This window comes from Hypanus sabinus, chromosome 14, assembly GCF_030144855.1.
Source record: "Hypanus sabinus isolate sHypSab1 chromosome 14, sHypSab1.hap1, whole genome shotgun sequence".
Taxonomy (NCBI): Eukaryota; Metazoa; Chordata; class Chondrichthyes; order Myliobatiformes; family Dasyatidae; genus Hypanus; species Hypanus sabinus.
Genome location: NC_082719.1, coordinates 82,620,597 through 82,643,458, shown reverse-complemented (window position 1 = coordinate 82,643,458; position 22,862 = coordinate 82,620,597). Strand labels below are relative to the sequence as shown.

The window sequence follows — 22,862 nt, the reverse complement described above, 5'->3', positions numbered from 1 at the left end:
AAGGGTCGCCCCTCAATTTTGAAGCTGTGCTCCCTAGTTCTGGATACCCTCACCACAGGAAACATCCTCTCCCTATCTAGTCCTTTCGACATTTGCTAAGTTTCAGTGAGATCCCCCAGCATTCTTCTAAATTCCAGTGAGTACAGGCCCAAAGCTGCCAAATGCTCCTCATATGCTAACCCCTTCATTCCTGGAATAATCCTCGTGAACCTCCTCTGGACTCTCTCCAACAACAACACATCCTTTCTGAGATATGGGGCCCAAAACTGTTGACAATACCCCAAGTGCAGCCTGACTAGTGTCTTACAAAGGGTCAGCATTATATCATTGTTTTTATATTCTATTCCCCTTGAAGTAAATGTCAACGTTGCAATTGCTGCCTTTACCACAAACACAACCTGTAAATTAAACTTCTAGGAATCTTGCACAAGTACTCCCAAGTCCCTCTGCACCTTTGATGTTTGAACCTTCTCCCCATTTAGATAATAGTCTGCACTATTGTTCCTTTTACCAAAATATATTGTGCATTTTGTGTATAGTGATAGCGTACTACTATAGTTAGTGTCTGGATCAGTTGGCAGCAAGTTTGAACAATGATTTCAAAAGCAAAATTGGATAGGTTGGATAGGGGAACAGGCTTGTAAAACTAACACTGGTAAGTGTTGCAATGTGGATGTGACTGGATAATTCCTCAGAGAGGAAATGAATTGACAAAGTAGCTGCCTTCTGTGACTCTGAACTGATATCTAAAGTCAATGAAACTATAAAGGCTTAAATCTTAATCTCTGTGAAGGGTTTTAACTTGTGAACCCATCCGTGTAATGAAAACACAACTCCAGACAAATCCTATGATAATCTATCAAGTATAGTATTCTTACACTTCACTGTTTCCTCTACTGAAAAAATGTGAATCTCTTGCACTTTGCTTAAAGACCACCCAAAAAGTACCGTGTGAATATTCCTTTTGGTGTTGTGGGTGACCTTCAAATATTGTGCTTTAGTAGGCAAACATTTATGGTTGATTATTGTGGTAATCTTTATGATATTAATGTCCTCTCCCTGAACAAAAAGAAGTCTCCAAGCTGCTGATTCAACAGATGCCTCTGCTTAATTTTTGGCCTGGGGTTCATTCCATGGAAATAAATGTTTTAGAATTAAATGAGAAGTAGAGTTTATTTGAAAATTGCATTTCCATCAAGAAGAATCATCTAGATCATATAGCTCTTAGATTAACACACTGTCTTCGCTCTTATTAGGTTATGGTCACCAATGTGACTTCACTTTTGAAGACCGTAAAGGCTGTAGAAGATGAAGCCACCAGAGGCACAAGAGCTCTGGAAGCTACAATTGAACACATCCGTCAAGAACTTGCAGTACGTATTGTACAGTTAGTCACTTGTAAGAAAGACTAGCTCAGCTTATCATTGCAAGCTAGTCACAATTCCACTGATTAAGGTATTTTTTGGGTTTACATGTCTTGACTTATAATTCATTAAATCTTTTAGCAGTTTCTGTTCAAAAAGTGGCAGTTCTATATATTATGTTCAAAATACTTACATATTCATTGGAGGAAAACAGTAATAGCATCACCCCGATGAAGATGGTGGAGTTTGTCATCGAAACATTGGTTCAAAATAATACATGTACCAGGCTGGAAGGCTAAGAAGGGTTTATTCATCACGTACACCGAGAAAGCACTAGATCCTTTTTCATAACCGTAATATGTAAAATTTGATTAGAAACAGTAAGTTGTAACAGTTTAAAAGGAGTGGTTTAGGATTTTAAAATGCAGGAATCCTGAGTAAAAGAAAAGATGCCAGAAGAGCAATATTAGAGTAAAATAAAACTGTAATAAAATCACAGCAAAAACAGAAGTGGCAACTGTCAGTAAATATTCGATTTAATTCATGTATAGCTTATACTAGTTTGAATAGCTATTACAAAATTGTTGACAAAAATGGCCATTGGCTTTGATAAGTAAACTTCAAATAAAACCTGAAAGGATTTGAGCAGAATACTGGCTAATTACCCAGGATTTTAAGGAACATCAGCTTGAGAAGTTGAGCTGGAGTCTATGGAACAAAAGATTTGCCTGGGCACCAGAACAAGTGGCAAGCATACCATTAAGTTGTCCTAGTTAGTGGTCTGGATCAGTTGGTATAATTTAGGGATCCCAGCCTCTACTTGGTAACTTGGCCAAATGACAAATCCTTGCAAGGTGTAGACATGGTCGACAGAGTAATTAATAAATATGACAGCCAAGTCTGATCTTCGCATCAGTCATCCATACAAGTGGATTGCAATGGAAAATTAGAACTGAGGCTCATTCTCTTTCCTGTGATCTTTCTCTGAAAACAGAGGAGATCTATCAACGTTTCACAAAATGTTTGCAAGTTAGCCTAACTGTTAGCACTCCAGACTAGTGGATAAAGTCAAATGCATTTTAGCAAGCCGTTCCTCAAGGAAGCCGACCTGCTCTTTAGAAAGAGAAGAGCTGTGGGTAATCTACTGCATTCGGAAAATCTGCTTGCCTCTAATTTTTATCTTTAGAAGGAGAGAAGAAACCGTCACTATTTGGTGGAGAATTTTTTAAAAAGAGTAGATATTTGGATGTGCATTTTGTGAGCAATATGGATAATCAATTAAAAATTAGTCAGATTCAGATTTATTATAATAGACATGTCATTAAGTTTGTTGTTTTGCAGCAGCAGTAGAGAGCAATACCTACTGAAAGTTGCAAAAGGAAAGAAGTATTGTAAAAGATAAATTTCAAGGAAGTGTTCATGGGTCATTCAGAAACCTGATGACAGAGGGGAAGAAGCTGTTTTTAAAATGTTGAGTGCAAGCCCTCGGATTCCTGTGCCGCCTCCCTGATGGTAGTAATGAGCTGAGGACATGCCCTGGATGGTGGTGGTCTTTAATGATGGACTCTGCCTCCTTGAGGAACTACTTTATGAAGATATTCTTGATGGAAGTGAGCCTATGAGACTCCGCAGCCCCTTGCAATCCCCTGCATTGGAGGCTCCATACCAGGCTGTGATGCAGCCAGTCAAAATACTTGGAAGGTGGGCTTTAGTGAGCTAGTCCCATTTACATGCATGAGCCCATAACTCTCTAAATCTTTCCAGCACATGAACCTGTCCAAATGTCTTTTAATGGTTGTAATTATACCTGCTTCTACCACCTCCTTAGGCAGCTCATTCCAAATACTACCACTCTTTGTGTGGAAGATCTTGCCTCTCCGGTTCCATTTAAAGAAAATTCTCTTATGTGTTAATGGACAGTTGAAGATATGTTAAAATAACAATGTCTTTTTCATTGAACTAATATTTTATTCCTCTCAGGTATTTTGCTCGGCAGATCCACCACCTAAACTGTCTACTCCGGAGGACTTCATCCGTATGACTAAAGGAATTACTGTCGCCACAGCAAAAGCTGTGGCAGCTGGAAACTCCTGCCGTCAAGAGGATGTTATTGCTACGGCCAACCTTAGTCGGAAAGCTATAGCAGAGATGCTTCATTCTTGTAAGGTACTTAATTATTAAAGAGCGTTCTCTATTCAGTCACCACACAATGAAAGGAATGGCAGTGGGATTATGGTGAATTTTTAACTTTACTGGAGTGGCCATCAGCCGAAACAATTAGATATCAGGAGGCTAGGAGAACTATTCAAGGGCTCTTCCTAAGGTCATGAATTAATTTTATTTTTTTTTCTTTTACTGTGCTAACCACAAAATGGTTGCTGTATAAAAGGCTGCAATTTGGTCCATCAATCCAACAGTTTCCACTCTGCACAGTTCTGCAAACTCCTCATCTTCTGATCCCTAAAGTTCAAAGAAAACTTATTACCAAAGTACACATATGTCACCATATACAACCCTGAGATTCATTTTCATACGGGCATCCTCAATGAATAACCATAATAGAATCAATGAAAGACCGCAGTAGTGTGCAAAAGACAATAAACTGTGCAAATAGTAAAAGGAAGAACATAATAGTGATAAATAAGCAATAAAAATCAAGAACAAGAGATGAGTCCTTGAAAGTTTGCTTCATGGGCATCCTGCAGAATTCAGTGCTTGGACCATTCAAAGGGCTCTGAATACGTCTGATGTAAAATGAATACTGTCCCTTCACAATGTCACCTTAAGAATACTAAGATTTGTATTTTATTGCAGCAATGTGGTTCTTTTCAAAATGTCCTGAAACTTTTAAGAGTCAAAATATCATAGTCATGGTAATACAGGGGTTAAAAAAAAATCAGCTAATCAATGTGAGCAAGATTCCAAAACTAAGCAATTAGAAATTAACCAGATAAATTGTTACCATTAAATATTATTTGCTGGGAATATATGCTTTCTGGAACACCTTGGTTTGAAATTGTGTAACAGGATCTTTTCATGCTCACCTGAAAAGGCAGAGAGTAAGCTGCTCATTAAGCCATAGAAATATCAGTTCTTGTGTGTTCAGTTATCTGAAATGCGACTTGAGCCCAAAACAATGTGGCCGTGGGCTGCTTCTCAGCTGATTTGTTAACCTTGAAGTGTCATTGAGATTGACAATGAGCAGGTCCCTACCCTGCCAATTGAAGGAAGGAGAGGCATAATGAAGTTGTCACCAAGTCTTTAAAATTAAATTTTATGAATAAATTAATTTCATAAGCTTCTTAGTTTACAAAACATAGAAATCATTCCAAAATTTTGCTTAGTAAGCATGGTTCCATGTTATGATCTTTTTAATCATATCATACCTTCATTCTAATCTCTACAGGAAACATCTGTTGAATTTAGTGATGCTTCTTTTCTCCCCCACTTTGTTGTTATTAGAACTGCCTCTTCTGTGTCAGAATAATGGATCAGATTTAAAAACGTGATGACAAATATTTGTCATTTTCACAAAATTATTAAAAAATAGTAAATGTTGCTCTGAAACTGGGGGTCCAATAGAAGGCCCTTGTGAGACTAAGGCCAGATCAGTGATGGATGTTATCTCTCAATGTTCCTGTAGGAAGCAGCCTATCACCCAGAGGTGTCCAGTGATGTCCGTACCCGCGCTCTTCGTTTTGGCAAAGAATGTTCTGAGGGATACCTGGCTCTCCTGGAACACGTGCTTGTTGTAAGTAATGTGTTGTGGTTTAAATTTAAGGAATTACCAATTGAGAGAATGAACATTTTAGCAATTAGTTGTTCTGTTGACATTCCTGTACTTTATGGAGAACAATCCATATTCTCCAATAGTCCCCATGTGGCAAAGTTTCTTACAGGTTAAGTCTTATCAGGTGGTCGAATCTGTCGTAGCGATCTACGTAGCACCGGCTGTGATTGCACAGATGCCGGTGGTGGTGATTGCACAGGTGCCGGTGGTGCTTGCACCAGAGATGGAGGTTGTGCTAGTTCCAGCCTAACTGGAGGTGTCAGCCCACTAGGCGTCAGTGATCCCTCACGCGTGTGCGAGGCGCCTGGTATATACCCGTGTGAGACATGGAGGCCGCCATCTTGCATGCCCAGATGTGGAACTACATCTTTGTCGGCGTCAGCATGCCCCGCCCCCGACCCGTGTGAAGGCGAGATATCAGTTTTTATTGACCGGAAGAAGGAACAAGCAGTGAGTGACCACCGTACTACATCCTGGAGACTGAGAGGCCAGGCTCAAGCCTCGATCGCCTTTATACAGGGGTCTGTGGGAGGAGCCACAGGAGCAGTCAGCAGAGGGCGTGTCCAGACAGGTATATGTAGTTCACCACATTGCCTAACCCTGGTATGTTCGTTCTCTGCAAGGTCTTAATTTAAGTTCACTTAAAAAACATTTCCAAGTATTTAATGAGTTTCCTCCTCCATTCTTTTATCTGACAGTTGGTTCTCTCTGCTACTGAAAACACTGAATGTTTCTGCTGACAGCCATTTTGTTTTATTTGTCTAGCTATTCCTTCCTTTGTTCATCTGACTACTCAACTGCCATGGGCTGCTCAACTGATCAGCTGACGTGCAAAAATGTCTTTCTTCCATGGTTTGGTGAGGGCAGGATCTGCAGCTGGGTGATTTTCACCATTTCCTGGTCCAGCAACACTAGGGCCATTTGTAGTTTACTGCCTGCAGGGTTAAACCTTTAAACTGGTGTTTCCTGATAAACACAGCTGAAATCGGTGCCATTTATAAAATTAGATGAAGGAGTTGGAGAGCTTGAACATCTTGATTATTTGAGCAAGTTTGTAGTATGGAATGTAGTTGACCTTGGAGAAACCTATGCCGATGTGTGTGGTAATTCTTAACATTCCCAAGAAAACTATAATCATTCTTAGTATGTTGTCATAAGTAGCTATATTTCCCAATCAAATCTTTTTTTTCCCTATTTCTTGAATGTTTTGTCATGTTATAAACTTTAAATGGTGTCTCCTTCTCTCCCCATCGCATTTTCCATTCTATTCCTTCGCTTTATTTCATAGCCGGTGAGTATCCTGAGTCTGTGATTAGCAGCACTAGTTGCCTGGCCATACTGCAATGTTCTGCATGGATCTGTCCAAATATAGAGAATACAAGGAGTGCTGTGGAATTAATCCTTCCCACCGCCTGTGCTGCTGCTGCTGCTGCCACCATGATGTACTGCAGAGTGACTAACTTCTGATGCTGCCAAATATGTGCAAACTTCACAGTTTCTACACAGCCCTTAACTATTTCTGCAAATGGCCAGACCTGGACACATTTTAGTACATTGAAAACTAATGAACGCTTGCCCCTCAGATTCATAATCTTAACTCCCATTTATTGATGGATCTGTTACAGCCCGCTCCAGGGAATAATAAATTAAACAAAATGCCGCTGAATGGAAAAATACAAACGATGTGTCAATCGATTGGAACTAAATATTAATTGTTTTGCTCTATGCAGTAAGTGACCTTGTATAGCTTCTTAAAACCTTGGCTCTGAATGAAACAATTTCTTAGAATCTGGGCTTATAGTCCAAAATGATGTAATGTTAAAACAAATCTGTCTTAAGCAATTAACTTAGCAAGTATGAAGTGGACAGTAAGTTGTCAGCAACAACTCCGACTCTTGGTTTTCAGCGGTGCCACTTTCAGAAGCAGATTAGTTTAAACTCTGTCAGAAGTTACCGAATCTGGTTGTCATTTCAGAAATGTAACAGATGCCATTTGATACACGCTGCCCACTGCGTTTTAGTGGTTCAAAAAAGAATGCAATCATTATCTATGCAAATGATTTGACTTGCCTTTCTGAGCATGTTTTGAAGATGTGAAGAGGTTTTTGTGGCAGCAGTAGGTTGCACCTTCGTGTGACCTGATTGTAAATGATAACTCTTGTGAAGTAGTGCTTCATTGTGAAATGATAACCCTTTCCACAAATAGTGTGGGGTGTGTGTGTGTTCACTTCAGCATTATAGAGATCTGAAATGTACCGGTTTCTGTAATCAATTTATGAGCATGTTTTGTTCTGTCCACTATCAAACTGCATGCACTGTTTCTCTAAATACTGTACTACTATCAAATTATTTTGGTAAGATGTCATTGGTATTATAAAATAGTAGGAAGCTTGATATATTTGGATGAGTTCTTCCACTACCAAGTGAGACTAATTTCAAGTAGACTTGGCTTAGTTGAATAGTTTGCTGTATAAAGGACAACTTCCCTACACAGCTTATGCCATGGGGGGTAAGCATTTAAAAGTAAGAATTCAGTGAAGTGCTTTACCAGGAACAACGGTGACAATTGACTTGCTTAAAAGAGGGATCAGCAGAGATGATACTCTGCATTCTAACAAGATTCTTGACTGTAGTTGATCCCTGGAGACTGTTCATTGAGATGGAGCGCGAAACAGGCCCTTTGAGCTGTACTGCCCAGCAGCCCCCAGTTAACCCCAGCCTAATCATTGGACTGGAAAAATTACCACTATGATACTTCCTCTGAGTTTGGGTGCAAAGGTACTAGCTGTGTTTCCCAAATCAAAGTCCCTGAATATACTGTGAGCACAAATAAAAAGATAAATACAGCAATTCTGACCCGTTCAAAGAAAAATAAATTCCATCCGGAGTGCTTCCAGCATTAGATCTGGGGACTGGGACCTTGAGCCTTGTGAATCCGTCATCCCACCTCATCTTGGTCAAGTTTCTGCTCTGTCACCTGATGCGGTCATAAGAAACCAGGGAAACATAGTAAAGTTTCTTTCAACTTCTTGGCGATTGAAGGGGAAAAAAGCATTTCATGCTGTGCTTTGCAAAATATCAGAATCAATTACAAAAATTTAATAGCACATGTTGTGCCACTCTAATTAAATTAGGAGTCAGATGCCCAACCAAACTAATCTTTCTGCCTACACAATGTCGAAATCCCTGCATTTCCTGTACATTTGTGTGCCTATTAGAGAGCCTCTTGAATCCCTCTGACATATTTACCATCCCAGGGAGAGAATTCCAGGCACCCACCACTCTGTTTTTTTAAAAAAAAATCTTGTCCTGCTCATCTCTTTAGAATTCAGCCCCTCTCAATGTTCAATATACATTTATTATCAAGGTACAATATGTATACTATATACAGTCTTGAGAGTCTTCTCCTTACAGGCAATCACAAAAAAAAGAAACCCAATAGAACCCATTAAAAAAAAGTTGATCAAACACCCAAAGTACAAAAAAAAGAACAAATTGTGCAAACAATATTAAGTATGCAAATAACATTCTAAACTAAATAGGTGCATGAAAATGAGTTCCCAGCCACAAAGCCAGTCATCACTGCAGCTGCTCTGGGAACCTGTCAGTTGCTGGTTCGGTGCAGAGATGAGTAAATCCTGCTGAGCAGTGAGCTGAACACCGGCCCGTCGACTGCCTCAGGCCCCGACATCCTGACCTTTTCAATCGGCCAGTGCTTAAATTGGCCAAACATTGGCTCATTCCTTACTCTCAGACCCAGGCCCTGCCACTTCAATACACTGTTGGGCCTGGGTACTGCCACCTCAGTTCAGCCTATATCTGGCCTTCCCAATCCAGCCCAGCTCTTAAGTCAGTCAAATACTGGGTTGGTCTTCGCTCTTGGGCTCAGGTCCCGCCACCTCGATTCAGCCTGTACACGCCACACTGCATCTGTCTTGCACCTTTGAGACTTCCGTTCATGCTGCAAAAGTGTCAAGTTGTGCAGGCGGTTCAAAAGTTCAGCTCCAAAGTGGAAGTTATAGGTTATCGAATACAGTGACCAATGTTCAGAAAAAGTGCGATTAATACTGTAGTTAGTAGTTTTGTTTGCTGCCAGTAAGGCATCGTTGCGTTTTCCCAGTGCCATTTTAAAACTTAAATGCATGCCCTTTGCCCTCTGGTTCAGATATTTGAACCCTGAGTAAAAGATACTGGCTGTCTACTCTATCCACGCCTCTCGTAATTTTATAAATTACTATCTGATCTCCCCTCAGCCTTCGCCGCTGTTTTATTAAAAATGTATGCTTAATAATTCTGATTAAACCTACATGATAGTTTTCATTGTGTGTGAAAAGTTGTTATGGTACCATAAAAATGTCAGGAAGTTTATCAGTTTTCTTACTCAGTACTACTTCATATCACTTCCAGGTTCTTCAGAAGCCATCACCAGATCTTAAACAGCAGCTGGCAGGGTATTCAAAACGTGTGGCAGGTTCTGTCACTGAACTTATCCAGGCAGCAGAGGCCATGAAAGGTAATGGAAAGTTTTACAGCTATTTAGTTATTGCAATCAGGGTTTTATTTGTGATGTTCATAAAGAAAAGGAGCCCCTTCCTATTAAAAAAAAATGAATAAAGAGCCTAGCAAAGATTAGATTTAATAATGAGGTGTTGTCAAACTCAGTGCATTTACTGTGAAGAAGTAACAACTAACTTGGAATTTAAAATGTTTCTTTAAGGGAATTTCAAAGCAAACTGCAGTGTTTTAACTGAATAGATCCTTATTTTCACATTTTAGAGTAAAAGATTACTGAAATTGCCTTCATGTCATGGGTGTTGTCATGTGATGTCATTCTTCCCTGCTATGACTAAGGATGCTCTTTATTGAATCTATGTTTAGTGCTGAGTCTCACCTATACGATGGCTTTCACTGTATGTACGACCCGGGGATGAGAATGGGAATGCATAAGGAGATATCGGAGTAAAATTACTGAAAATTAACAGCATAGTTACACTTAGTGACCACTTTATTAGCTACACCTGTATATCTGCTCATTAATGCAAATATCTAATCAGCCAATCATATGGCAGCAGCTCAGTGCATAAAAGCATGCTGACATGGTGAAGAGGTTCAGATGTTCACACCAAACATCAGAATGGGGGAAGAAATGTTGGGAAAAGGGTGAAGGGAGTGCGAAGCCTCAGAGATGTACTCTGTAATGATCCGTAAACCAATTGTATGGATTCAAATGACCTTGCCTAGTATCTCAGAGCTGGGTGTGTCTGTATCCGTGGTACACTCTATCCCTGGTACTCTTTCTCAGCCACCATCCATATGGCACTCCACTCTTGTCACTCCCAACATACTTTCCTCCTGCTGGATCTACCAACTCACTCCCTGCTCCTTGATAACAAATACAGTACTGTACTGATTGTGAGGGATCCTTGCTCATTATCCATTTTCTGCTCAGAACACTTATGGTACTGCAAGGGAATAATATGGACAACTGTGTTCATGGCCAAGGTCCTGTCAACTACAAGAAACGGGTAGATTATTTTTATCACATGATATGACAATAGTAGCTTTGATGAAGAAAAAAAATTGGTATAACGATGGGGGACAACTGTTTGGATGGATTTCAACGAAGGATTCTGTGAAAACAAAGCACAAACTTGGACAAGGGGGTTAAACTAGGTATTGGGTCAGGTCTGAGAGGAATAAAGGCAAATGATTAAAAGCCTTGGGTGCCACGAATTTAAGTTAAAAGTTTTTAAAAAAGGGATTTATACTAAAATAAACAGAACCTTAAGTTCCAAAATAGTTTGGGTAGCAAGTCATATTGTTGCAATTGTGTTCCAGTTTGGTCCAATGATTCCTTCACCTCAAAGTTTTATTTCATCCTTTCATTTATAATTGCTGTATTTGAGCAAAATTATTTCCCCAGTCTTTGAAGCCAAGTTCACTGGAACCACTTTTAATGTTGCATGTTGTGTGCTGACTCGAACAGCAGGCATTTATTCTGGAAAATTGAAAGGGCTGAGTACACACTGTAGCCACATGATGCTGACTTTAGCATTACACAGTGAAACTTAAAAGGCATAGGAATGTATACAGCGGGAATTCCATTATTTCAGCATTAAATTTCAAAGATAATTAGATGATGACTTTTAGGCAGTTTGCCAGGATACGGCATATATCTTGTTCCCATTTTTCAAATATACATGTCTGACTAATTACTTTATATGGAATTCTTAGTGAGCTTCTTGCAGCCACAACACCCTGGAGGAAACTGCTAGAGTAGATAACTAACGGCAGCACACTGAAAGATTGTGAATTGTGGCAACTGGCTGTTGACTCTTCCATGATCAGTGTTTGCAGCCATGCACTTTCATACTACTTAATTTCACGGAGATTCCTTAATTGTTTGTCCATTAAAGCTCTATTTTCTTAATAATATTATTATCAGATTGAGAGTGATTGTTATTGATATTTTATTCCAGAAGATAATTGGGTGAATTTTGTCAGAAATGGCCGCACTTTTTAATGCCAGTTCCACTTACATTTTTTGGGGGGGAAAAAAGATATGAAGTATATGAAGCTTCTGGATTTTTCCAATTATGTGACTTCTTCATATGCCTGGTATCCCTCCCTAAGACTTCCATCCATATGCTTGTAAATGGCCTGCAGCTGTACCCATGCTCTTTCCTCATTCCTTGTTTGGTGTTTCCAAGTATGTAAATTCCAGATGAAGGCTAATTCGGAAACTTGGAGCTCGTAGAAGTTCCATGAACCATCTTTTAGTGTAGCATCCTGAGAGGTATGGACAGATCATCAGGTTCAGCAGCTGAGGTGGGTGTGGTGTATGCATCCTGTTAAGGAAGCATATTACAAACATGGGAGTGCTGAAAGCAGAATGAGAGATTGAGCAGTCTGACCTCAGTTCAGCAGATTGGTAGTCAGTAGCTTGAATATTTACAGGATACCTTTTAAAGTAAACTTGCCCAAATACTACTCAAAATATTGTTCAATAGACATGTCTTGACTTGCACTTTAGGTAGCATCTGGTGCTGTAGGGTCCAGATTCTATATTATAGTATTTCTGGTCAAGTTGGCACGGTAGAGCAGGGGTTAGCATCAAATGCCAGCAACCCATTGTTGTTTCCCACCACAGTCTGTAAGAGTTTGTATTTTCTCTTCCTGACTGCGTGGGTTTCCTCCAGGTGCTCTGGTTTCCTCCCAGTCCAAAGATGCCTGGGTTAGTGCGTTATTTGGTCACATGGGTGTAATTGGGCAGTGCGGGCTCATTGGGCCAAAAGGGCTTGCTATAGTGCTGTATCTCTAAATTTTAAAAAAGTTGCGATTTCTGCTGGCTGAAAATGTTAGATGGCAAGTACAGCATTAGCTGGACTTTTGTTTACTTAACAAAAATGCCTTTATTGCCTAACTCTGCAATATCATTAAGGCTACTCATAAGCGCATTTTGCACATATTCTGTAGTGCAAGAAAACTTTCTTTTTCAAGCAATGGACGTTGATAACTTTCTTATGTCACCTCTTATTTCAGGGACAGAATGGGTGGATCCCGAAGACCCAACTGTTATTGCTGAGAATGAGTTGCTGAGAGCTGCTGCTGCTATTGAGGCAGCAGCCAAGAAACTGGAACAACTCCAGCCAAGAGCTAAACCTAAGGTGAAACAGCACCTGTAGAATGACATTAGAGTTCATTTCTGCTACTCGTGGACCTACAAAGCTAGCAAAAATGGAATAATGATTTCTGAGAATAGCCCTTCCTAATTATAAAAATCACATCACTCTTGTGCTTTAGGTTTGAGGCATACGAGTTAAATTTCATTCTCATTTGTGTAGCAGTAGCTGACTTCACATGGTCCAGTGAAGATGTGTTGCTGTTGACCCTGACAGTATTACATAAGGAGAGAAGAATTTGCTGAAGATGATGGCATTATCCACTAAACAAAGGTTCAGGCATGAGTGTAGATATTTAGGGACAAGACTGGGCTTGTGCTATGCCTCTATGCTCCACTTTACTCTGCTTACTATTGAGACATGCATATCTGTACCGCAAACTTGGAAGGCAGAACCAGAGAACGATCTGCAACTATAGATATGTGAAGCAGGAATTTGCAGAAGTCTAAGGGTAAAGGAAGATAGCAAATCATGGTTGCTACTGAGTTGTTGTGGACTGGGTGCCTAGAGAGATTGATAATTATCTGTAATTATCATGCTATTTTTTAAAGTATACCTCTGTCTCAGTGACAAGCATGTGGTCTTTGGGAAGGATGACAGAGGGGAGAACTGAGTAGTTAGTGTAAGTGTACTCACACACATTCCTACCTCCCACACCGGATTAGTTTACTGCAAAGAACTGCATATTCCATTTTCTATCTTTGAAAGTTGTTGAAAAGTGTGCAGCGTGGATTTTGCTGTTCTTGCTGCTGGGGGCGGGGTACATTTTCAGTTTAGCACTTATTCGTTGAAAATGGTGTCACAGGTAGATTGGGTCTTAAAGAAAGCTTTTGACACATTGGCCTTCATAAACCAAAGTACTGAGTATAGGAAGTAGGATGTTATGTTGAAGTTGTATACAACATTGGTGAGGCCTAATTTTTGTGGAGTTTTGGTCACCTCAGAAAAGATGTAAATAGGATTGAAAGAGGACAGTGGAAATTTGCAAGGATGTTGCCGGAACTGGAAGACCTGAGCTGTAAGGGTAGGTTGAATAGGTTAGGACTGTATTCTGTAGAAGATTGAGAGGTGATTTGATAGAGATATACAAAATTATGAGTGGTATAGATAGGGTAAATGCAAGTAGGCTTTTTGCGCTGATACTGGGTGGGACTACAATCAGAGGTCAAGGGTTAAGGGTGAAAGGTGAAAAGTTTAAGGAGCCAATGAGGGGAAGCCTCTTCATTCAGAGGACCGTGAGAGTGTGGAATGAACTGCCAGCATAAGTGGTGCATGCAAGCTCAGTTTCAAGGTTTAAGGGAAGTTTGGATAGGTACATAGATAGTAGCAGTATGGAGGGCTGTGGCCCTGGTGCATTCCAATGGGAGTAGGCAGTTTGAATGGTTTTTGCACGGACTAGTTGGAACAAAGGGCCTGTTTCTGTGCTCTACATCTCTGTGACTCTATTACCTTAATCATCTTATCCTGGAAGTAGCCAATTGGCACTGTGGGTAAAGTTACAAACCTGCTGTGACTATCCACTCTTTTACCCAACAGACTGATTTAACACAGAAATATATTGGCTGATGACTTAATTATGAAATTAATCACAGACAGAGAAGCTTGTCCTTGTCTGTAGTTCATCCATGTGCATATTTACAGCAGTGGATAGAAGAGGGATTCCTCAGGTTCCCTGGAATGAAAGCCCAAGTCTACATTGGGCATTAGTTTATTCAAGGTAGATGGGTTTGCACTTGGGTCTCTGACCTTTCAGGGTCTCACCTTAAAATGTTTCTACATACTGAGTAAGCGGAATGTAAGTGGATTGTTGTGGACTTTAGACCTCAGAACATGAATAGTCTAGTTTCATTTTAAAAAAAAACTTAACAGTCACAATCAAAGTTTGCAAAAATGTGATCTGTAACTGTATGAGTGGATGAATTCTCACAGTTAATGCATTGGAAAAAGTAAATTGTTACACTTGGCTGAACTTTTAGCAATTTCTTTTAAAAATATTGTATCATGCATGTATGTTACAACCACGGCATCCAAATCTCTTTGTTTGAATCATGGTATTAATTTTGACACTATCAGTCTCTATTTAGTAATAAAGTTATTTACAGTATAATAAATATTTTGATTAGCACTATACAAATATTGTACAAGAGACTGTCTGATATGTTTGCTATATTAGGTTGTTAACTAAAACTCAACTATATATCAAACATATTTGTATAGTTTCTTGTCTTTACAACATTTTAAAAGGTGGCATATTAATGTTACTACACTTCAATGTTTCATTAATGGAACTCCATATTTAGTAACACAATATTTAGTGAGTTAATGCAATATATATGTATCTTACACTCTTTTAAATGGACAGAATATTTTTAAAAAAGATTTATTTTTTGTGATCAGTTCTCTGAACCCTTCATTATATTGAACTTGAGTTAATTTTGTTTAACAGTCTTGGTAAATTCAGAGTAGTGGTTCTTGACATGTATTTTCAATAATTTTACACTCATAACTAATCTAAAAATTTAATCCAACAGCAAGCCGATGAAAGTCTTAACTTTGAAGAACAAATTCTGGAGGCGGCCAAATCAATTGCCGCAGCAACCAGTGCCCTCGTGAAAGCTGCCTCAGCTGCTCAGAGAGAGCTTGTGGCTCAAGGCAAGGTAAAAAAAAAAATAATAATAACCTAGTTCCAGATAATTTTACAAATTAGCCTGAATGTGGACATTTAATGAAAGTCATCTATTACTTTTATAATATTTTATGTATTTTATATTTTCTCAGCATCATAAAGAGTTTATGTGCTTGTGCCATTTACATTGTGAGGTCTCATATCTACACCTACTATTGCATCAACCTTCTCAGGAATTAGTACAACAAAAATTACTATGAATTTATGCTAATTGTCAAAAATCTTAACTTGTATAAAAGCTAACTTTTTAACCAATTTGCTTCAAAAGTTTCAAAGTACATTTCATATTGGAGTATGTACTAATTATACAACCTTGAGATGTGTTTGCTTACTGGTAGCCCCAAGGCAAGCATCCCAAAAGAACTCAATTAAAAAAAAAGACCAACATTGACCTAATAAATTATTTTTTTATATATCCTAAAATGAAGATAATCAATTCTGATTTTGTTCCTGTAGGTTGGAGCTGTGCCAGCAAATGCAGTCGACGATGGCCAGTGGTCCCAAGGCCTCATTTCAGCAGTGAGTATTGTGTTTAATATGTGTACAGTTACATTTGGAATGCTGTAAGCACTTTTGGGCCCCGCGTCTACGGGGGGATGTACTGGCAATGAAAAGGGTCCTGTGGAGGTTCAGGAGAATGAAAATGTTAATGTATGAGGGGTGTTTGATATTTTTCGGCCTGCACTCAGTGGAGTTCAGAGGGATGAGGGAGGTCTCATTGAAAGGCCTGAATAGAGTTTACATGCAGGTGATGTCTCCATTAGTAGGGAAGTCTAGGATCAAAGGGCTCATTCTCAGAATTAAAAGATGTGCCTATAATACTGAGATCAGGGAGAATTTCTTTAGACAGAGCGTTGGTGTGTTTTTGGTGTTTGTTGCCACAGAGGGCTGAGAGGTAAGTAGACTGTGTATATTTAAAATGGAGAGTGATAGGTTATTGATTAGTCAGGGGGATTCAGAGTTCTGAGAGGAAAAGGTTGAAAAATAAGATTAATCAGGATTAAATGGCTGGACAGACACAAGGGCCCAGTGGCCCAATTGTGCTCCTGTGTCTTTCGATCTAATGCTTCCACTACAAAAAAAAAACTACCTCAGTCATTAAATGTTAGGCATAGCAATAAATGGGTATAAAATTGCTTTCTCTTTTTGAGACTTCCTTGGTTTGAAAATACGCACAGCTTATACCCCCATGAGCATCAAGTTAACTGGAGACTAAAGAGCTTTTGAAATCCTGTTTAACCCATGAAAATGTGCACCTATGCTTTACAGTTCCATTGCTTGCATTAATTTTAGTTGTGAACAAATATGAAGATGCTTACGTGTTTATATTTACATCACCCTGCGGCTTTCCCCCTTCCAAAAGTACACAGAAAATAAACGTATTATGATGTATCACTTTTAAGAAACTCCCAAACAATATTTATGCATTGTTAACTGGTTAGAGCAATCTAAGGAACTTCAAAGGATTTTGAAATCTCTGTAACTTAAGTTAAGCAAATACCAGAATATAGACCATCCTATTTAGTTCTTACATTTTGCTACTGTTGTTTCAAGCTCAGACATGTAACATACCTGCTTTAACAGGCTCGGATGGTGGCTGCTGCTACCAGCAGTTTGTGTGAAGCAGCCAATGCAGCTGTCCAAGGTCACGCCAGTGAGGAGAAGCTCATCTCTTCAGCCAAACAGGTGGCAGCGTCCACAGCTCAGCTGTTAGTGGCCTGCAAGGTGAAGGCTGATCAGGACTCGGAGGCCATGAAGAGACTTCAGGTATGAAAAGTGTCGAGGCCTTTTGCGGTAAATACAATTCATGCCATTTCAAATATTAACACACAACTGGTGGCATACACAAATTCTATCAGCAGCCCAGCTATCAAGCACTCTTAGTGTTTTATTCATTGTACATACCTTCTTGACCTTTGGAGATTTTCTCTCAGTTTAAGTAAAAAAATTGCCCTCAATATTGTGAAAGGTCTTGGAATTTAATCATAGAACCTCTACTGATCCTTAAACTAGCAGAAAACACACATGCCGGAAAATAAAATCCAACATCTACTAAAAGTATATACGATTTGTCAATTTCAGTAACATTCTCGACAGATTAGAGTTGAGAATAATTTATCCTTCTTACTAAGATTCTCCGTGAATTGAGAATGACTTGCTTCCACCCTGATTTTATGGGATCTTAGGTGATTAATGAGGCTAGTGGGACCAGAGACTCCTCCATGGGTAGTTCCTGAAGTGATACGTCCCTCCCGTTCTTGTCAGCACCTGATACACAGACTCTCTCCATTGTACCATTCCAAATGCTCTTCCTCCACTTTAAGCAATCATAGGTCACGGATTCCCAGGTGTCAGTGAGAGTGTTGTATTCTTTTCCCCAAGGAAGCTTTAAGACTATCCTTGAATCTTTTGAACAAGTAATGAAGCACAGGAATGCAGGCAATGTGCACTGCCCAAAGTATCCCACTTTGTGTTTAGGGCCTCAGTGCTGGAAGAAGGCACATTACACTGTATATTTCCATGTACGTGTGATGAATAAATCCTAATTAATTTGAGGGTGATGCCTCAGAAAGGCAGCGGTCATCATTAAGAACCCCCATCACTGAGGTGATACCTTGTTCTCATTGTTATCATCAAGGAGGAGGTACAGAAGCCTGAAGGCACACACTCAACAATTCAGGAACAGCTTCTTTCCCTCTGCCAACCAATTTCTGAATGGACATTGAACCCACGAACACTACCTCATTACTTTTTTTTTCATTTGTGTTTTTGCACTACTTATTTAATTTAACTATTTATGACATTTGCCTGTGATATTAAACCTGATTCTGAATTTGATGCTTTTAGTAGTGACTTCCTAGTACCGGAAGGTTCCTGCTGTAGATGGTCCAGGTGTTGTAAGCGTATCAGAAGGCACTGCTTTCTGATACCTGGTAAACTAGTGACATCTTAATCTTTAAGCACCCTATTCATCATTTATCCCAACACTACACTAGTACATTGGGTACATATGGTATACGATCAGTGATCAGCTTTAGTTGTATAAATACAGATAGCACACATATATATAAATTGTACATAAATTATAAATAAATTATCTGTCCTGTGTGTTTCTGGATCACGTGTCTGTGATGTTTCTCTTTGTACCCACAGTTTGCCATACTTGTGTGCATGACAATAAATGCCAATGGTCTTGCATTTATTCGCATTTTATTGCACCTTTTTGTTTCACATATGTAATATTCAGGAAGACATTTTCAGAATAATTATAGTATAGAGTTCTAGGAATTGGTTTATTTTATCATGTACCATGATAGAGTGAAAAGCTTGTTTTGACTAATGATTATGCAGATCAAATCATTACACATTATACAAGGTTAAACAATAACGATGCACAATAACATGTAACAATCACAGAGAAAGTGCGGTGCTGCTAAAGAATAAATGCATGATCATAAGATAGATTGTGAGGCCAAGAATCCATTTATCATACAAGGCAACCGTTTAGTGGTCTTATAACATTTAACAGTCTTTTGTCCGCAGCTTCTGGCGAACTTCTAGTCCTAACTCCACTTTAATTTTGAATGGTCACTTGGCGCTTTTCTTTCACAGACCGCAGGGAACGCTGTGAAGAGAGCATCGGACAATCTCGTGAAAGCTGCCCAGAAGGCTGCAGCATTCAATGATCATGAAGAGGAAAATGTGGTCGTCAAGAATAAGATGGTTGGTGGCATTGCTCAGGTGAGTGAATGGATTGTGTTGGAAATGACAGCTAATAAGCCAAAGGGTATTTGTTAAAATCTCAAAGGGTATTTAAACCATATGACGTAGGAGAAGTAGGCCCTACAGCCCATTGAGTGTGCTCCCCCATTCCAACCTGGCTGATTTATTATCCCTCTCAACTACATTAGAACATAGAACAGTACAGCATAGGAACAGGCCATTTGACATACAATGTAGTGCCAAACAGCTAAAGAGCAAATCAAAAGCACCCAAACATTAATTCCTCCTACCTACACCATGTCCACATCCCTCCAACTACTTTACCTATCCAAATATCTCTTAAAATCATCTAATGTATCTGCTTCTACCACCATACCAGGCAGTGCATTCCAGGTGTCCATGACTATCTGAGTAAGAAAACTTACCCCTCCCATCCCCCTTGAACCTACCTCCTCTCACCTTGAATGCATGCTGTCTGGTATTAGACATTTCAACCCTGGGAAACAGATGCACCCTGTCTACTCTACCTTTGCCTCTCATCATTTTGTAAATCTCTATCAGATCTCCCCTCAGCCTCTGACACTCTTAAGAGAAAATCCAAGTTTATCCAACTTTTTATGATAGCACATGCCCTCTAAACCAGGCAGCATCCCATAAACCTCTTCTACACCCTCTCCAAAACCTCAATATCCTTCCTATAGTGAGGTGACCAGAACTGTACAAAATATTCCAGATGCGGCTTAACCAGGGTTTTATAAAGTTGCAACAGAACCTCCTAACATTTGAACTTAATGCCTCAACTAATAGAAACAAGCATTCCATAAGCCTTTTAACCACCTTATCAACTTGTGTAGCCACTTTCAAGGAGCTATGAACTTGGATCCCAAGATCTCTCTGCTCAGCAACACTGTGAAGGACCTTCCCTTAACAGTGTACTGTCTCCTAGCATTTGCCCTACTGAGGTGCAACACCTCACATTTATCTCAGTTAAATTCCATCTGCAGATTCTTAGCCCATATCTGCGACTGGTCTATATTGTATTCTTTGCCAATCTTGTACACTGTCCACAACTCTTCCAAACTTGGTGTCATTCACAAATTTACTAACCCACCTATCTACATTTTCATCCAGATCATTTGTATGCACCACAAATCACAGAAGTCCCAGCACAGATCCATGTGGAACTCCACTAAGTACAGACCTCCAGCTCAAATTACTCCCTTCAACCACTAACCTCTGTCTTCTATGCGCAAGCCAGTTCTGAATCCAAACAGCCAATTTGCCTTGGAACCCATGCATCTAAATCTCTGGATTCTCCCCATAAGCATTTATGTCCTGACTAATCAAGAACCTATCAACCTCCACTTTAAATATACCCATTGACTTGGCCTCCACAGGCGTCTGTGGCAATGAATTCCACAGAATAAAGGAATTCCTCATCTTTGTTCTAAAGGGGCATCCTGTTCCGAGGCTGTGCCCTCTGGTTCTTGGACTTGCACACTATAGGAAACATTCTCTCAACAAACACTCGATCTAGGCCTTTCATTAAAGACCTTCAGTAATTTAGTTAAATAAATGTAAAAATTAATACTTTATATTGGCAGAAATTGACCACAAAGCTGCTTGATTGCCCTAAAACAAAAGCTGCTCCACTAATGGGGTTCAGGGAGAGGACTTCAGTGTTTTCACAACATCTCAAACAATGAATAGTGGGCATTTACTTCTGGTGTAACTGGAAATCATAAAAGCAGATGATGAAAGTCTGAAATAAGAACTAAAAATACTGTAAACATTCAGCAAATCAGGCAGCAGCTATTGAAAGAGAAACTGCTCACATTGCCATTCCTAGTGTTGCAGAGTTTTTCCAGCATTTTGGGTTTGTAAGTTCTATCCATGCCGAGGTATTTGAATCTGAACGTGAGTGATGAAGAATTGCTTGTGTGTGCTGTGCTCTAAGTGATCAGCTGTTTTCTTTGCAGATTATTGCAGCCCAGGAGGAGATGCTGCGGAAGGAAAGGGAACTCGAAGATGCTCGTAAGAAGCTTGCAATGATCCGTCAGCAGCAGTATAGATTCCTTCCTTCAGAACTTTGTGACCAAGAGGATAATTAAGTGCAGTCTGGCCGAAACAAGCCAACCGCTAACCCTGGCCAGGCATCTAGTTCATTAATCAACAGCAAAAGATCTAATCCAGATAAATCTGTGGCCAGATTTTTTTTGAAATGTTCATGCAATAGCTTGTTCATAATTCCCCAAAAGGTGCAATAAGCGATCCATTTCCTAAGTTTTTCTGCATTCTATAAATCTGCACATGTTCATTCACATTTAACATGTTTGTGCATAGAAGGGAATAATTAATGTGTGTATGCAATAGTATGAGACTGAAACGAGTGGTTGCAGTATTGATGACATTGAAAATTTTGCTGTAAAGCCTTTGTATGATATTTTTTAAAGTTTATGAAGCCAGGAAGTCGGGAGATATATTTGATAAATTCCAAAGAAAATGCGCAAGAGCCGTACCTCCCAATATAATGGTATAAAGCCAACGATACCAGTGAATTAAAGCAGCAATAGGAGATGAAGAAGTGTGTGCCACATAGATTAATTTTAAATTTCAGAGGCTAAATGATACATATCATTAAAATTCCATAATGGAAAAACAAACCCTCCCTATAACAGCAACAGTAACGTTGTCTTAAATCAGGTCAGAAATGCTGTGTTTTTGGGGAATTAGTGTTACTTCCTAACTTTTTTTCTATATTTTAACCAGATGTACATGAATAATGCAGTATTTCAGCAGGGTGCCTTTAAAATCAAAATGTTTAATCTCGTTTTGGCCTGTAAAGTTGTTGTGTTTCCAGTAAACAGAGAAATATCTTTTAAAGAATTCAGAGTTTGAAAGTATTGGACTCTGCAAATTTATTTTGTTTTGAAAATATTGTGAGGTATTGCCTGTAATTTTTATTATGTCCGGCTTTAATTAACTAAATTGCAAGTTCAGTGAAACATGTTCAGCATCTAACCAAAAGAAAATTTACCTTTTAATATATTACCAATTAGTTTTGGGTTCTTGGTCTCTTCTTAACTAGTAGCCTTAATATTTTCATGCATTGGGTGTAGTACTTTCAGGTGTTTGTATCTGTATCTTAAATAAGTGAACCTTTTAATCGCAATAACATAGGGCAATCTGTGTGCAAATCTTTAATATTAGAATTTGTTTCTTTTTAATATTTGTTTACGTGCTTCATTAATGGGAATTTCAGGCAATTGTGTCTAATACTTTTATCAAGTGCTCTATTATGCCACAGGAAACACGCATGTTTTCAGGCCTCTTCCAGAACATTTCAAATGGTAAATCATCAATTATTTTGCATAACTGCCTCACATTCACATTTATCTTGCAAACTTAACTTGTTACTTAAGCTCCATTGCCTTTAAATATCACTTTATTTTCATACAATGTGCTTCTAATATTAACATTTAATGACTACCAACTTTCCAATACAATTTGGAAGATTACTTGTGTTTTTATTTGGTGGCTCATTTGGTGAATAAAGTTGGTTTTCACTAAGGGTTGTATTTTGTGAATGATTTTTATTTTGCTTCACTGAGGGCAAG

The 22,862-nt window shown here is 39.1% G+C and overlaps 1 protein-coding gene and 1 long non-coding RNA gene across 4 annotated transcripts in view; one reads left to right on the top strand and one right to left on the bottom strand.

The window, feature by feature from the left end:
• The window catches only part of LOC132404927 (talin-1), a 230,382-nt gene extending 207,567 nt beyond the window's left edge, over window positions 1–22,815 (top strand). For all 3 annotated transcript variants that reach the window (XM_059989539.1, XM_059989537.1, XM_059989538.1), the window contains 10 exons: window positions 1,257–1,373; window positions 3,345–3,530; window positions 5,008–5,115; window positions 9,562–9,667; window positions 12,697–12,821; window positions 15,368–15,493; window positions 15,979–16,041; window positions 17,107–17,289; window positions 19,135–19,263; window positions 21,225–22,815. In XM_059989539.1, the coding sequence (XP_059845522.1) occupies window positions 1,257–1,373; window positions 3,345–3,530; window positions 5,008–5,115; window positions 9,562–9,667; window positions 12,697–12,821; window positions 15,368–15,493; window positions 15,979–16,041; window positions 17,107–17,289; window positions 19,135–19,263; window positions 21,225–21,356 (1,275 nt within the window). In that variant the 3' untranslated portion in view covers window positions 21,357–22,815. The remainder of the gene's footprint in view (window positions 1–1,256; window positions 1,374–3,344; window positions 3,531–5,007; window positions 5,116–9,561; window positions 9,668–12,696; window positions 12,822–15,367; window positions 15,494–15,978; window positions 16,042–17,106; window positions 17,290–19,134; window positions 19,264–21,224) is intronic.
• LOC132404938 (uncharacterized) lies at window positions 3,540–9,553 on the bottom strand. The gene is made up of 3 exons (XR_009515716.1): window positions 8,012–9,553; window positions 4,409–4,578; window positions 3,540–3,824 (listed from the first exon to the last, which is right to left on the bottom strand). It is a non-coding gene; the product is annotated as an uncharacterized LOC132404938 (long non-coding RNA).
• Window positions 22,816–22,862: the final 47 nt, after the last annotated feature.